This window comes from Macaca nemestrina, chromosome 3 (assembly GCF_043159975.1).
Source record: "Macaca nemestrina isolate mMacNem1 chromosome 3, mMacNem.hap1, whole genome shotgun sequence".
Lineage (NCBI taxonomy): Eukaryota > Metazoa > Chordata > Mammalia > Primates > Cercopithecidae > Macaca > Macaca nemestrina.
In genome coordinates, this window is record NC_092127.1 from 44,522,598 (window position 1) to 44,539,518 (window position 16,921).

Sequence of the window (16,921 nt, forward strand, 5' to 3'; positions counted from 1 at the left end):
ACAATTATTAGCCCTAAAGTTTGTCAGAGTAAACAAACTTAAGGCATTGACTTTGCACAAGGAAAAAAAGTTGGTTGACTCCTTTGCGTAAGTTTAATTTTATAATTTCATTAGGTCTCAAAAGCATTGAATCTTTCAGGTATTGTTTGATTAAAATGATGTCTGCTTAGAGTTCTTCACACAGGCAGAAATGGCTTCCTTAGAATAAACATTCTGTCAGCTCTGGTTTGGTTTATTGAAAAGGTTCAGAAGTTAATGTCAACAAGTAAAGATCCTTCTTTGAAAGTAAGTGAGTTTCTCTAAGTTTTGGTCCAGTTTAAAGATGTGGGATCCTCTAATGTTGCTTTAACACTGAGCTATATTTGGGAAGTTGGCATACAGAGGGTCTATCTTGGATTAGGTCTCAAAATACCTAAAGGATTTCCTTAAACAGGCCCAGGGTCAGAGATAACAGGTGCATCACTTCTAATTTTGGAACCAGACGCAGCCAGCTTAGAGTGAGGCTGTTCTACATTCATTCAGCAGGATTTTAGATACTACTTTGAGTTTCTCTTTGAGTTTAAAAGGCAAGCTTTTAAACTCAAAAACAAGGGTGATCCATGTTTTAAGTAGTGGCAATACTCAGGATTTGTTTTTGTTTTTTTTTTTTTAAGCAGAATGAGAAGTATATGCAATGTAAATGTATTTTAAAAACAAAAGCAACAGGTTTGGACTTGAAACTATATTTTTCTTTTCCTTTTTTTTTTCTTTTTTTTTTTTTTTGAGACGGAGTTTTGCTCTTGTTGCCCAGGCTGGAGTGCAATGTTGCCATCTCAGCTCACCGCAACCTCTGCCTCCCAGGTTCAAGCGATTCTCCTGCCTCAGCCTACCGAGTAGCTGGGATTACAGGCATGCGCCACCACGCCCGGCTAATTTCGTATTTTTAGTAGCGACGGGGTTTCTCCATGTTGGTCAGGCTGGTCTCGAACTCTCGACCTCAAGTGATCGGCCCGCCTCCGCCTCTGAAGTGCTGGGATTACAGGCGTGAGCCACCACGCCCGGCTGAAACTGTATTTTTCTAAACGTGATTTCAAAGTGTTTCTTTGCTACAACAAGTAAATTTGAGGCAGGGACATTTTTTTCATTTGGGTAACCATGACGTTTGTATTCTCTAAAAGAAGCATCATTTGAGATAGAATAAACATTAAGAAATCAATTACGCTCCTAGGAGAGTGAATATATGACTGATTGCTTGCACTGAAAATACTGAAAAGTGTCTAAAGTAGTTTTTAAAAAATTTATGTCGTTGGACCCTCACCACCTGGCCTGCCTTGCCCCCATTCCAACGTATTTGACTACATGTCTAAACCTACAGTAACGCTCCCTTTTCTTCTCCCTCTCCTCCACCATAGCCTAAAGACTGAATTAGTGTTATGATTAACCATGTATTTAAATAAGGACACCGCATGTTTTATTTTAGCAAAAAAAAAAATTCTGGTGCAACAGAAGCATGCTGGATAAATTCTGGGTTCTAAAGCATAATTTGACTTTGTCAATTCTCTGTCATTCATCATCGGAGGGTGGCAGGTTGAGCTGAAGCCTCGAGCACTGGTGGAAGCCATGGCCAGTCCAGTTAGCATGTTATCAAGCAATTACAAGACGAATTTTTTAAGAAGGAAAAAAAAAAAAAAACCAAAACCCTAACGTCTTCCGACAGTGACATGCCTCTGAGATGGGGTGCTCAGCTACAGCGACAGGGTAAACAAAAATGTCTTTGGCAAAGCCTTCATCTTGCCGTAGTACGTGAGCTGTACTTCTAATTTCTAATAGGAATCAGCAGTCCACGGTTGATTTATGGGCAGAGTGTGTCGTCCCGCACCGTGCCAGTTCCCGGAGCCTCCGCCAATTAGCTCTATTTTCTGCTTAAGCCGTTAAAACCACCTCCATGGAAACGCCAGGAGGGCAGGCCGGGGGGAAGGGAGCAGATAGGTGCGCCCTCTGGAAAGAAGTACACAAAGGGCCGACACTGCGCCGCCGTGTCCCTGGCAACTCCACGCCAGCCCAGCGCGCGCGTTTCCCGCCGCGCAGCGGCAGGGTTGGCGGGCGGCGCGCGCTGCTCGCCCCACGTCGGCTGGCAGAGCCCCTCGGCCTGCTCGCGGACGCGGCGCCAGAGCAGCGCGAAGTCCGCTTGGGGCGGTGGCGGCGGCGCCCGCGCTGTAGGGACTTGTAGTCCGCGCGCCTCCCGGGTGCCTCCCCCGGGTAGGCCGGCCCGCGCGTCCCCGCCTGCCGCAAGCCGACTTCCTGCGGCTGCCAAGACTACACCTCCCGCCGTCCTCTCCGCTGTCGGGCCGAAAGCGAAAACAAATTCTGGGCTGCGAGGTGCTGTTTTCTCCCGGGCGCCCCCACCCGCTCCCCGCCCCTCCGGCGTCCTCCAGCGAGGTGGGGAAACGAAAGGCCGTGTCTTTCTTTTTTGGTTTCCTCGGCTCCCGGCGTGGGGAGTGCGCGGGGGACGCAGGCCTCGCTTCACCTGAGCCGGCCCAGCGTGCGCGCCAGGGGCGGGGGTTTTCTCGCTTCACACCGGTACGGACGAGGAAACTTGTGGGGGCGGCGACCCCCGGCCTGGGTCCTGAGTCAGCCAGCGAGGCCGTCGGGAAGTGACTGCTCACTCTCGGGGTTTTCCTTAATCCCGCTCCTCCCGTTTGTTGTGGGCGCGTGTTCGCTCTGAGGAGGCGGCCGCGTGCGGACAGCCATGCATTAGGCAGGGCTCCCCTATGCGCCCGGAGAGCGCGGAACGCTGCCTCGGGCCGCCGCCGCCTGCCGCCGCTCGCGGAGCCCGAGCCCCAGCCCGAGCTGCCGCCTGCCCCAGGCCGGGGCGTCGAGCTGCCGGCGGCCTGGCCATGTGGGGCTAGCCCTTGCCGCGCCTGGCCTGTAGCAGGACCAGCAACATGGAGGCGGCCGTCGGCGTCCCCGACGGCGGGGACCAGGGTGGCGCGGGGCCCCGCGAGGACGCGACGCCCATGGACGCCTATCTGCGGAAACTGGGCTTGTATCGGAAACTGGTCGCCAAGGACGGGTCGTGCCTGTTCCGGGCAGTGGCGGAGCAGGTAATTGCGGGGGGGGGGGGTGGTGCGAGGGGAGGCGGGGACGGCCCGGCGGGTCTGGGTGGGGAGGCAGCTGCGGGCTGTCCGGGCCGCCCACGGCCGGGGCTGCGCGTGCCCTCGCTGTCGTCACAGCGCCCCATTGTAACGCCGGAGTGGGACGCTGCTTTGCGTCTGAAAGGTGCAAATTGAAACTTCAAAGCTCGCAAATTAACGGGGTGTCTCTCTCCTGATGAAGAGGTAATGGATTGAGGACAACTTGTGAGGCCTGCTCGGAGCTTGTACAGTTGATTTATTGCTGGGGACCTGGCGACATGATATTTTTCACTTCTGTTCCGCATTCACCTTCCATCCCTTCGTTTAAGAAGCACCACGCTCACCCCACTCCAGTAAAACAAGTGTTTACTAGAAGTGGTGGATCAAACTTTACTTGTGGAACATATTTTGGTTTGCTGCTGGACTTTGGAATGTGGGGTAGGCAAGCTCGCCCATGTCACTTGAATGAAATGGGCAAACTGCCGTTTGAGAAAACCAACCTTTTACAAATATAGAATATTTTGAAGGATTTGTCTTTGAGTAGGTTCCACCCTTTATTATGGTCTGCTGGGCTGTGTAGGTATACTAAACAGAACTGACTTTTTTTAAAAAAAAGCCTGTTTTGATGTTGGTAGTAGAAAGGGTACGTGTAACTGGAGCTTTTCAAAACCACTTTCTAACACAGTTGCTCAGGAAGATTTTTCTGATTTTTTTTTTTGAGCGAGCTTATTCCATGTTATGTAACACTGTGTTGTAGGTGTACTGTCACCAAAACCCATCCTGTATTGAAAAATAGCTGCCGAAGTAGCTGGATAAAAGTTTCTGCTCTGGTGTGTCTTTCAGACCTTTCACATGTGCTTTCGTTTGACCTAGGACCTGCTCCCCACACCCCATCGCACACCGCTCCCTACCCCCCTGTGGGGTTTTTATGATGTTTCTGTTTTCTTTTCCCTCACCTCTTTTGAATGCTAAATAACTTTTAAAATTTCTATTTGTGAGTAAATCTTTTACTTAACATCTGGAGGCCAGTCTGTTTTCTTGTTTTTAAACATTAAAAGGCAAGCCATTTATTTGCCATAGGGAGTAAAATCTTTCTTTAAAACAAATTGATTTAACGGACACAAACTGTTGCTTTATGTTGTGGACATTGTCATTGAAACATTCTTCCAGAAGCTCCCCAAACCAGGCTCTGTCCGTTAGACTTTTCTCTATTTCAATGTTGCTGTGAGGTATGTTAACACCCACCCACTCCCTCCAGTCCTTGTTAGTAGTAGGTAAATAGTCTGCCCCATTTGTGAATTTTGTGAGTCTGTATCTGTCTTGCTTCCTTGAACTCCTCAGCACCTCCAGAAGCTAGGGAAGAGGTGGAAGTGAATTCAGCCCATATTTATTACGTACTGTTAGACCTAGCAAGAGTTTGGTAAGCGAGGAGGTAGAAGTAAATGGCGGTAAGGGAAGCTTGGAATTTACTTGGATTTGAGTTATCTGAGTCCTAGTTTATATTGAAGCAGAAAGGTGTGCCTGATTTCCGTAGTGCATACCATAGATACTTGGTGGCCTTGATTATACAGAAACCTCTCTGTTATTGTAGTGGGATCTCTGTTTTTAACTGGAAAGGGGGCAAGAGCTAGTTTACACTAAGAACTCTTTGTTACATCAGGTAACACATTTTATTGTATTTTGTAATGGGGCTTAGGTTAGGCATAAGGGACTACCCTTCCCAGTTATGTGACTCCGTTTTAGTCTGATGAGCTTAGCTCAAGACCTTGAACTTTGGGAGAAGTTCAGTAGACTACAGGTATAGCCATCATCGCCAAAGGCAAAGTGTGTGTGTGGGAAAGAGGAAGTAATACCAACGTCAGGCTTCCCTTTTAAAATAAGTACCAAGGATTTATATTTTTGCCAACAATTTCTCCTATAAAATCACAAATATTCATCATTTCTAAGAAGGAATCAGAGTAAATAATCTAAGTGGCAGTTTTTAAAGAGGGGAGGAGACTTGAGTTAGGATTTTGGTCTTTCTCTCCGAATTATCTGATTTAGATAGGCCATTTCCTTTTTACACTTGTGGATTTGGGCCTGCCGGAGGCCTGACCTGAATCAGCTCCACAGCCATGGAGCTAAAAATAGGACACTCTTAGAGGACTTGCTAAAACAGTGTCTCAGCCTTTCCCAGTATTTATCACTGTCTTGTCCCAAGTAAAAATGGGAAAGCCTTCTCGTTTGCTTTCATGTATGTATTAATTTGCAGAGGTATTTGTCATACTACTTTAATTCTTCCGGAGTGTTCTCAACCTTGCACAGTAATTTACATTTTAAAAAGTTGTCATTTAACCTTGCTTTTCTTGCAGTGCTTGACTTTGTAAATTACCAGCACTCTCACACTTTATGGAAGTTGCTGAGAGTTTTGCTTCTGAGCAAGGGGTTCCGATAGATTGTATGTGCCATAATCTTTATTAAAAGAGGAGAAAAACCAATAGATATGCCTACCATTGTTTTTGATTGAAAATAAGCTTTACTAACTTACATTTGCCACCTGTTGCTAGGTAAATGGCTTTAAGACTAGCTCCACTTTGCTAATGGCAGAGGAAAGCCCTATCAGATGACACTGTGGTTTATTTATACTAATAATACCTTGATTCATAATAGTGTCTAACATGGCTTCTGTGAAAGAAGTGTTGCTAAATGTCATTTGTTGAATTGGCAAAAAAAATTCTTTTTTTTTTTTTTGAGACAGAGTCTTGCTCTGTCGCCCAGGCTGGAGTGCAGTGGCACGATCTCGGCTCACTGCAAGCTCTGCCTCCTGGGTTCACGCCATTCTCCTGCCTCAGCCTCCTGAGTAGCTGGGACTACAGGCGCCTGCCACTGTGCCCGGCTAATTTTTTGTGTTTTTTTAGTAGAGATGAGGTTTCACCGTGTTAGCCAGGATGGTCTCGATCTCCTGACCTTGTGATCCACCCGCCTCGGCCTCCCAAAGTGCTGGAATTACAGGCGTGAGCCACCATGCCCGGCTGGCAAAAAAATTCTTATGGTGGTTATTTTTATATATAGATAGATCTTTTGGTCACGGACTCTTAGAATGTATACGAATACAGTTTAATCGTGTCCGACAACAGCAGTGAAGGTAGAATCGGTTAAACTGAAAACCAGTTATTACAATGAAAACAAACTAATTGCTAACCTCAATAGGTATTTCAGTGTAATAGGACATACTAGGCGTCCAGGCAGTTGTGCCGGTTCTGTGGGTATAAATGAGCCTGGTTGTTACCAGGAGAGCTGTAGAATGCACAGCTGGAGCCTCCCTTTTCCCAAATTCTCTACTCACGCTAAACGTAAAGGGAGAACCACTTAATTGGATCTGTAACTTTTTTGTCTTTTTTTTCTTGAGACAGAGCCTCACTCTGTCACTCAGGCTGGAGTGCCGTGGCGCGATCTCGGCTCACTGCAACCTCTGCCTCCTGGTTTCAAGCGATTCTCCTGCCTCAACCTCCCAAGTAGCTGGGACTACAGGCATGCACCACCGCGCCTGGCTAATTTTTTTATTTTTTATTTTTTTAGTAGAGGTGAGGTTTCACAATGTTGGCCAGGCTAGTCTCGGACTCCTGACCTCAGGTGATCCACCCTCCTTCGCCTCCCAAAGTGCTAGGATTACAGGCGTGAGCCACCGTGCCCGGCCAGGATCTGTAACTCTTAAAGCTACTTTCTATTAATATAAATTAAGAGATCTTGATGGTAGTTTGAAATGTGTTATTTTAAGTGTGTGTGTGTGTGTTTTGTTTTGTTTTTTTTTTTAAACTATAACCCTTTAGGGTACAGGAGTATCTTTGAGATACCTAGTAATAGAAAAGAATTTTAATCTCTTTTAAGCATGTTAAAGAATTGGGAGCTAGGCCTGGGCGCGGTGACTCATGCCTTTAATCCCAGCACTTTGAGAGGCTGAGGCGGGTAGATCACCTGAGGTCAGGAGTTTGAGACCACCCTGGCCAACATGGTGAAACCCTGTTTCTACTAAAAATACAAAAATTAGCCGGACATGGCAGCACCTATAATCCAGCTACTCGGGAGGCTGAGGCAGAACAATCGCCTGAACCTGTGAGGCAGAGGTTGAGGTGAGCCGAGATTGCACCACTGTACTCCCGACTCCAGCCTGGGCGGACAGAGAAAGACTCTCTCTGGGGGGAAGAAAAAAATTCGGAGCTGGCTAGAAGGAAGCATTGGATAAGAAATAGTTGTTTCAGGCTGGGTGCGGTGGCTCATGCCTGTAATCCCAGCACATTGAGAGGTTGAGGTGGGCGGATCGCGAGATCAGGAGTTTGAGACCAGCCTGGCCAAGATGGTGAAACGCCGTCTCTACTAAAAATACAAAAATTAGCCAAGTTCCATGGTGGGTGCCTGTAATCCCAGCTACTCAGGAGGCTGAGGTAGGAGAATTGCTTGAACCCAGGAGGCGGAGGTTGCAGTGAGCCGAGATTGTTCCACTGCACTCTAGCCTGGGCAACAGAGCAGGACTCCGTCTCAAAAAAAAATAATTATTTCAGTTCACAGCTTTAGAATATTGGTAAAAGACCACATGCCAGTAAGTTATCTTTTTGTTGAACTGGTTGTTTAATAGAAGAAAATGAAAACTACAGAGTGAGAGGATCTGGATCATACTTTGTAGGTTGGTACTTTACAATTTGGGCATAAAAACAAATCCCAAACCTCTTGGGATGACATCACACAACATTTTTGCACCCCTTGTGCTGCCTACTTGGATGTTCTTTCTTGTCTTGTAAGCTTGATCACCAGGGAAAGAATGAGTGCCTTAATTTTTCTGAAACTATAGTGGACTTAAATTTTTACATAGAGCCTCTAAGTGGATTCAGAATTAATGGGAAAAATAAATCGGCCTTTTACAGGCTGAAAGCTTCAAAATACATTCCTACTGAAGTTGCCAGTTTGTCTTTTTCAATACGTATAGGATGACGTTGAGCGTGGCATAGCATGGATTTTGTTAGCTCTTCTTTGTGAAGAGTAAAGTTATTGTGGAGGGATGGCCAAGGGAAGAGAGTGTCCTAAATTTGCAAAAATGTCCTAAAGGAGAAAGGCTAATAAATTCTTTTCAAAATTTGGCTTAAGAAGTAGTATTGTTTGTATATGTCATGTTTTTGCTGTGCTTGGTTAGAAGAAGAGGTAGGAATGAATAGATACCGAAATTTTAGAAAGGGAAATGGAGGAAGACTGATAATCTATTGGTTGTCAGATTATTTTGGGTGTAAAAGAAGACATTAGGTTGTAACTTTTAACTGAATGCTTAATAGTGTGTTTGTTGCCTTTTGTTTTTAGGTATTGCACTCTCAGTCTCGCCATGTTGAAGTCAGAATGGCCTGTATTCATTATCTTCGAGAGAACAGAGAGAAATTTGAAGCGGTAACTTGTAATTTCAAACATGTAATGGTGTCTTGACTTGGATTTACATTTTGGCTTTTAGAAGTTTCTAGTAGAAATTTCACAGGCTGGATCTTAATGCAGTTTATGAAAATAACACTTATAAAAAAACTTCTCTATTGAACTTTATCTAGTTATTCAGTTACGTTATTTTCCAGGCTATTATATGTTTTGCATTTATTTGGACATTTAGAAAGCTACAATGATGGATAAGACGCTGAGCTCTGGGGGATGAAAAGATGACCTGGACAAGGCCTTTGCATACTAAGAGTGGGCTTTGTCTGACATGGTCAGGGAATTGGGGGTGTTGTGATTAATAGTGGTTTCTGTGATTGGCAACTCCCTATAAATTAAAAAAAAAAAAAAAAAAAAATTCAGGCCATGCATGGTGGCTCACGCCTGTAATCCCAGTACTTTGGGAGGTGAGGAGTTCAAGACCCGCTTGGCCAACATGGCAAAACCCTGTGTCTACTAAAAATACAAAAGAAATTAGCTGGGTGTGGTGGCACATGCCGGTAGTCCCAGCTACTCTTGAGGCTGAGGCACAAGGATTGCTTGAACCCAGGAGGCAGAGGTTGCAGTGAGCCGAGTTGTGCTGCTCCACCACAGCCTGGGTGACAGAGTGAGACTCTCTCAAAAAAAAAAAAAAAAAAAAAAAAATTCAGACTTGCAGTGTAAAAAATACCCTGCGTATAAGTAATACTGAGCGCTTAATTTTATCAGAAGGCATTTATAGGTTTTTAATTTTCAGGGTTCAGTGTGAACTCACATATCAGAACTCTATAATTATGTAAGTAGTGATTAATAGTTAATAAAATGTTGTGTAACAGCTTAATACAATTTTCTCGGTAGTATGTGAAATAAGATGCCACAGTGACCTGTTTTCATTTTACATTCAAAGTCTTATAGGATTTATTACTTACTGGTTTGAAGACCTAGAATTATGTAACCTGACAACTTTGGATGTTGTTTCCCCCAGTTGACTGGTAGAGAACATTGATATAATACTTTGCAAATAATAGGCTTGAAACCTTGTTTTATTAAAAAAAACTGGTAATACAGAGGCTAGATAAGAGAGTACAAAGATTACAAAGGTGTGGTAGAGAAGGGAAGTGGGGAGGTGGAGTGGTCTTTAAATTAATTCTTACTAATCATTGGCCCCAGAGGGTAAAACTGTTGATAATAATGGACATTGCTAACATTGGTTGAGGTGCTTACTATGTGCCAGGCATTAACATTAAGTGCTTTGCATATATTTTTTTAGTCCATATAATCTTTTTTTTTTTGAATGGAGTCTCACTCTGTTGCCCAAGCTGGAGTGCAGTGGCGCGATCTCGGCTCACTGCAAGCTCCGCCTCCCAGGTTCATGCCATTCTCCTGCCTCAGCTTCTAGAGTAGCTGGGACTACAGGTGCCCGCCACCACCACGCCAGACTAATTTTTTGTGTTTTTAGTAGAGACGGGCTTTCACCATGTTAGCCAGGATGGTCTCAATCTTCTGACCTCGTGATCCACCCGCCCTGGCCTCCCAAAGTGCTGGGATTACGGGCATGAGCCACCGCGCCTGGCCTTAGTCCATATAATCTTATGAGGTATGATCATAGGTTGAAAGTTCCATGGGGAAAAGTTTCACTTTCCTTATATGAACCTTCAAGCAGTTTCATTTGTCCAGAATTGGAAAGAGATATTGTAGAAAGGATTATGCCTTGTTATGACATTGTTCAGCCATATCATAGATGGACACTTTCTGTTCAGAAAGAAGACTCTCAGATAGGATGCAGGCTTGTGTCAGAATTCTGCAGTCTCTTGTAACTTTAAATGGTTCTGTGTTTTTTTTTTTTTTCTTAGACCTATAATCATCTAATATAGAACAGTAGCCCTTGATTGGTGGGCTCTTTAATATATATGGCTCTTTTATTATAAATATGTTTTGAAATTTAAGATATTTTTGGCAATTTGACATTATATAATCTGTAAAAGAATCTCAATCTTAAAATCCAAGGGTGCTTAAAAGATTTTTATAGACTAGGGAGTATACTTTAATGTCTTTAAGTATATCACTTTGCTAAATCAACTGGGACTGTAATTTAAATGCAATTGAATTTGGTGGTTCAACGAATGACTTTTAGAGATTTCTCAAATGAGTGTGATTGCTATGAAAGAAACATAAAAAAGGTTGGGTTATTACACAGCTTGAATAAACCCTATTTTTATGTCAAAGTAACAATGAAGCAATGAAGCAAGCTGTATTAGAAAAATCCTGTTGATGCTTCAAAATATTTTTAGCCTTATTAGTTCTCATCGCTCTTTCTAGTGTCACTGAACTGAGAGACAATGAGTACTCTTATCTGTATTGTTAAGCTATACTATTTCTTAGCTAGTAAGTCAGTCTTTGTTTTATTCCCTTCCACACACTGGCCACCACCAAGTTAAAGTACTGCTTTCATTATATAATTCCTCAGTTCAGAATGTCACCTGCAGTGGCCTTGAATGGCCTTTCCCATCTAGCCTGTAAGTCCTTCCTGGGCTCAAGGCCCTCTGTAAATATGCCCCCATTTGGGTTCTTCTCCCCCTCAGTTCCACAACAGGTTGTCCTGCTCCAGCTGGCCAGATTGCTTGTCTTCCCAACACAGTGTTCCTCTTCCTCCTCATGCCACATTGGCCCTCTCTGTAGAGTATCAGCTGCCTGTTGCCATCCAGATCCTGTCCAGTATTCATCTTGAGTCACTTTTCTTTCAGGAAACCTTTCCTGACATAATTTCCTTTTTTACATTCTTTTGTATGTTTATGGTCTTTAGTGATTGCTATATGTTTTCATAATTAGATTATGTACATATTTTTAAATAATACTGAGGTATTTTAGGTTTATGTACAAACAGTAATTCACAGTGAATGTTGTTTACACAGTGAAGCGGTTAACTTTTGACATATATCTTAGATGACATTTCTAATAGATTTATTTTTTGCAGTTTATAGAAGGATCATTTGAAGAATATTTAAAGCGTTTGGAAAATCCACAGGTATGTTACGATCTTCTAGTATGTTTCTATTTTTATATATCCAAATAATGTATTTAAAATTCATTAAAATGGAAGATTACTATTACAGTGTATAGAGGAGTATAAAAGGCTGAAATAATACTGGGGTGATGATTTTCAGAATGCTACGTTGGTGTGTATGTAACCTTGGACAGGGTGAAGTTTGATTTCTCTTTTTTTTTTTTGAGATGGATTCTCGCTCTGTTGCCAGGCTGGAGTGCATGGCACGATCTTGGCCCACTGCAGCGTGGGTTCAAGCGATTCTCCTCCCAAGTATCTGGGGCTGCAGGTGCGCACCACCATGCCCAGCTAATTGTTTTAGTTTTAGTATGGATGGGGTTTCACCCATCTATACTATTGGCCAGGATGGTCTCGATCTCTTGACGTCGTGATCTGCCTGCCTCGGCCTCTCAAAGTGCTGGGATTACAGGTGTGAGCCACCACACCCGGCCTGCAGAGTTTTTCTTTCTAGGCAACTGTGAAGGTAGAGTTCTTTCTTTCTTTCTTTTTTTTTTTTTTTTTAATTATACTTTAAGTTCTAGGGTACATGTGCACAACATGCAGATTTGTTACATATGTATGCATGTGCCATGTTGGTGTGCTGCACCCATTAACTCGTTATTTACATTAGGTATATCTCCTAATGCTGTCCTTCCCCCCTTCCCCCACCCCATGACAGGCCCCAGTGTGTGATGTTCCCCTTCCTGTGTCCAAGTGTTCTCATTGTTCAATTCCCACCTATGAGTGAGAACATGCAGTGATTGGTTTTTTGTCCTTGCAATAGTTTCCTGAGAATGATGGTTTCTAGCTTCATCCATGTCCTTACAAAGGACGTGAACTCATCCTTTTTTATGGCTGGCTGCATAGTATTCCATGGTGTATATGTGCTACATTTTCTTAATCCAGTCTATCATTGATGGATATTTGGGTTGGTTCCAGGTCTTTGCTATTGTGAATAGTGAGAAGGTAGAATTCTTTCATGCAGGTTCCTATTTCCATGATCATCTCGTGAAGAGGGAAGAGACTGTTGAGACAGAAAAGGATAGTGTTTACCTACCAACTCCTGCTGCTATACTTTTTCAGTCACGATGTTAAAAGAATTTTCTGTTTACAAAACTAACATTCTTACTATAAAAATCCAGATATCTTGGAATGCCATTTAGAATGTTAAGGTAAAAATAACATTGGCAAAGAAAAAAGCTAAGAAGAGTTAAGGAGTAAAGGGAATGTAATATAGGAACCAAGGGTGTTTGATCGATGACTGGTGTATCAGTTGAGTGCTTGTTATGGGCCAAGAATTCCTAGTCACCTTAGGGATGCAGAGGTAATGTAGATGACAAAAAAGTTTCCCTCTCATAGGAAAGAAGGTCAATACAAGCTAGAAAAGTAGATTTGTCACAAGAGTTATATAGCTGTGATGCTGTAGGCATTCAAAGTGTTATTTCTAGCTGGGTAGACAAAGCAACACTTTGAGAGTGAGTTTGTATTTGAAGTCTGAATAGATTCTAAATAGGAAATGCCTGGGCCGAAGGGCATTCCAGGCAGTGAAAACTGTGAGCAAGGCAGATTCAGAAAACAGTTCAGATTGTGTGGAGCATTGAGCATGTGTAGGTAAGAAGCAGTGAGAAAGGAGTTGGAAGGCAGGTTGGGGCCAAACTGTGGGAGAGCCTTCAGTGTTAGGGTCAGTGGTTTGGAGCTTATGCTTTAGACCCGTGTTTCTCAAAGTGTGATCTGTAGTTTATCTGTATCAAAATCACTTGATGTGCATGTGAAAATGCAGATTCCCTGGCCCCTATTCCAGACCTGAATCAGGGCCTCTGGGCCTGGGGCCTAGGCATCAGGCATTGGGAAGCCATATAAGGTTTTGGGGGAAGTCAGAGTAGTGGTTGCCCTATCTAAAATTGTAATTCTCAGCTTCCAACACATTCCCTGTATCCCTCTCTGCTTTATTTTTCTCTGTGGTGCTTATACCATTTAATGTATTGTATATTTCGTTTGTCATCTTCCTACTTGAATTAAGCTCCATGAACACAGATATGTTTTGTTCACTGCTATGTTCCTGAACTGAGGGATTTTGTTGACTGAAGGGTTGGATGGCATTTTGATGACTGAATGGATAGATGAAAGAATATTGTGTAAAAATAGTTTGAGGTGGATGGGATCACAGGCAGAAAGACCCATTTTAAAATAGTTTAAAAAGTATTTAATATGGAAAAATGCACACATTGTATTAAGTGTAAAAAGAAACAAGTATTACTCTGGTTTTGGAGACAAATACCATTGAAGGCTTTTTCTCTAAATCCAGTCCTGAATATATTTTTATGTAATTCTGAAACTGAATTTTGCCCATATACTGTGATCACATATTCATTTTCCTGAGGTTTGCGTTTTTCTTCGTTTATAAGCCTCTTTGAAGGCAGGCATTGTGTGTATGTTTTTATTGCTTTGGAATTCCCATAGTTACCTTTCAGTTTGGGGTACCTAATTCATGATCAGTTTGTGTGTGCAGAATGAGTGTTAAGTCCACGTCACATTATATGTAACAGATAGGGAGAATAAACACCAAAATATTAACAGTTGTTATCTCCAGGTGGCGAGTATTATACGTGATTTTTTAATTTTTTTCTTCCTTTAGAAAAAATATAAAATGACAAAGGCCATTTATTACTTTGTATCAGGAAAACCACACAGTGTTGTTTCACAATAATTTCTGTGCAGCAGGTCAGGCTGTTGGGACTATGAGGATTTGAGCTAGGCGAGGCATAATGGGAATGAAGAGAAGGGGACAGAGGGAGGAAATGAGGCAGTGAACTGAACAGAGACGGATTTGATTTGGGGTCATGGGAAAGGAAGGTGTTAATGTTGGTCAGTTTAGAACACGTGGGACAGGTTGTACCTCTTCCTCACGGTGGAGACTGGCCAGGTTTCTTTCTGATAAACACAAGACTTCTTATGATCTCCCCAGTCTGATCAAACCTCTTCTTGAGATGTCTTAGGTATCTTCTGAACAGTCGTTTCTTTTTTGTTACTAGCAACAAATATTTGTAAATCTTCATTCTTACTTTTTTGCTCTCCTGGGCTGGGCACAGTGGTTTGTGCCTCTAATCCCAACACTATAGGAGGCAGAGGTGGGTGGATCACTTGAGGTCAGAAGTTCATGATAGAGAAACCCCATCTCTACCAAAAATACAAAAAAATTAGCTGGGTGTGGTGGCGTGCACCTGTGGTCCCAGCTACTTGGGAGGCCAAGGCAGGAGAATTGGCTCGAACCTGGGACGCAGAGGTTGCAGTGAGCTGAGATTGTGCCACTGCCTTCCAGCCTGGGCACCAGGGTGAGACTCCATCTCAAGAAATAAATAAATTTTTTTGCTTTCCTGATACATGGCTGTATAAAATGAAAACAGAAACCATTTGGCAAATAGTTGATGGATAAACTCAGTTGCTTCATCCAGTTCTCAGAGAAAGCATCTTTATCCTCTTAAAATGATAAGGAACAGTGGAGCATTTTGAAAGGTACCTCAGACTTGTGCGAGAATATGTTTTTGTCTGCTTTGAGGTCAAATTGACATACAATGAAATTCATCACTTTTAAATGTACGATTTGATGAGATTTGACAAGTCTTATGTAACCACTTATGTAACCACCACCACAAACATCATAAAGGACATTTCCATCACTCCAAAAAGCTTCCTTTTGCCTTTTTGCAGTTAATTCCCTTCCCCCTATCCCCTGGGTCCTGGCAAGCACTGATTTGCTTTCTAAGTTTTGCCATTTCTAGATGCATATAAATGGAATGATAGAGTTTGTAGTCTTATGTATTTGGCTTCTTTAACTTAGCCTGTTGGAAACACTGAAATTCATTCATGCATTTAGCAGTAGTTCCTTTTCATTGAAGAATAATAGTCTGTGTATGTATCCGTCACAAGCTATGTATACATTTACCAGTTGATTGATATTTAAGTTCTTTACAGTTTTGGGTTGTTAAAATTGAAGCTGCTAGGCCAGACGCGGTGGCTCATGCCTGTAATCCCAGCACTTTGGGAGGCCGAGGTGGGTGGATTACGAGGTCAGAAGATGGAGACCATCCTGGCTAACACGGTGAAACCCCGTCTACTAAAAAAATACACGCACACACATACACACACAAAATTAGCCGGGCGTGGTGGCAGACGCCTGTGGTCCCAGCTACTCAGGAGGCTGAGGCAGGAGAATGGCATGAACCCAGGAGGCGGAGCTTGCAGTGCGCCGAGATCGCGCCACTACACTCCAGCCTACGTGACAGAACAAGACTCTGTCTCAAAAAAAGAAAAATTGAAGCTGCTGTGAACAATTGCTTATAAATCTTTGTGTAGACATGTGTTTTCTTTTTTCTTGGATTAATACCTTAGAGCAAAATTGCTGGGTCATCTGGTAAATATATTTTTAAGAGAAACTGCCAAACTTTTTGAAGTGACTGTACCATTTTGCTTTTCTCTTTAGCAATATTATGAGAATTTCAGTTTCTCCACATATTTGCCAGCACTCCTTGTGATTTTGAATTTCTCTAATGATGTTGAGCATCTTTTCATGTGCTTGTCATCCATCTAATTTTGTTGGTGAAATGTCTGTTCATAGGTTTTTGCCCCGTTTTAATTGCTGCTGTTCTTACTGAATTTTACTAGTTCTTTATACTGGATATAAGTCCTGTATTGGATGTATATTTTACAAATACATTCTTCTAGTTTGTATTTTGGCTTTCCATTTTTCTTTTTCTTTTTTTTTAAAATTATTTATTTATTTTTTATTTATTTATTTTTGAGGCAGAGTTTTGCTCTGTTGCCCAAGCTGGGGTGAAGTGGCACGATCTCAGCTCACTGAAACCTCTGCCTCCGTGAGTTCAAGCAAGTCCCCTGCCTCAGCCTCCTGAATAGTTGGGATTACAAGCTTGGCTTTTCATTTACTTAACAATGTCTTTTGAGGAGCAAGAGCTTAATACTGATGACTATTTAAGAACATATAAGTTATGTAATTTTGATATAGTATGGTTAATTAGTTAAAGCATATTTTGAAGGAATTCCTTTTACAAGAAAGATGTATGTCACACATCAAAAATGCTGATTAAGCAAAATTACAGTTTTAAGGTGGAAGACAGTGGTAGTAGAGTATCGAATTTTTTTTTTTTTTTTTTTGAATAATACACTGCTTGGGGAAGATTTTAGGATATCCATTGTTTACCTAACCAGACTACAAAATAACTTATTCTGAAGATTACTTACTAAAAAGTACATTATTCTCATGTAGCATTTTGTTGAGACTGATAGAATTTTTCATTTTTTATTTTTATTTTTTTTAGAGATGGAGTTT

General features: G+C 42.5%; 1 protein-coding gene across 5 annotated transcripts in view; it reads left to right on the top strand.

The window, feature by feature from the left end:
• Positions 1–2,189: 2,189 nt before the first annotated feature.
• LOC105463409 (OTU deubiquitinase 4) overlaps positions 2,190–16,921 on the top strand; it is a 55,872-nt gene continuing 41,140 nt past the window's right edge. For 2 of the 5 annotated variants that reach the window (XM_011710467.2, XM_011710468.2), the window contains exons 1-3: positions 2,191–3,083; positions 8,439–8,522; positions 11,509–11,559. In XM_011710467.2, coding sequence (XP_011708769.1) covers positions 2,925–3,083; positions 8,439–8,522; positions 11,509–11,559 — 294 coding nt within the window. In that variant the 5' untranslated portion in view covers positions 2,191–2,924. Of the gene's footprint in view, positions 3,084–3,189; positions 3,318–8,438; positions 8,523–11,508; positions 11,560–16,921 lie in introns of those variants that run through there. The other 3 variants (XM_071092976.1, XM_011710470.3, XM_071092975.1) reach the window with 3 other exon arrangements.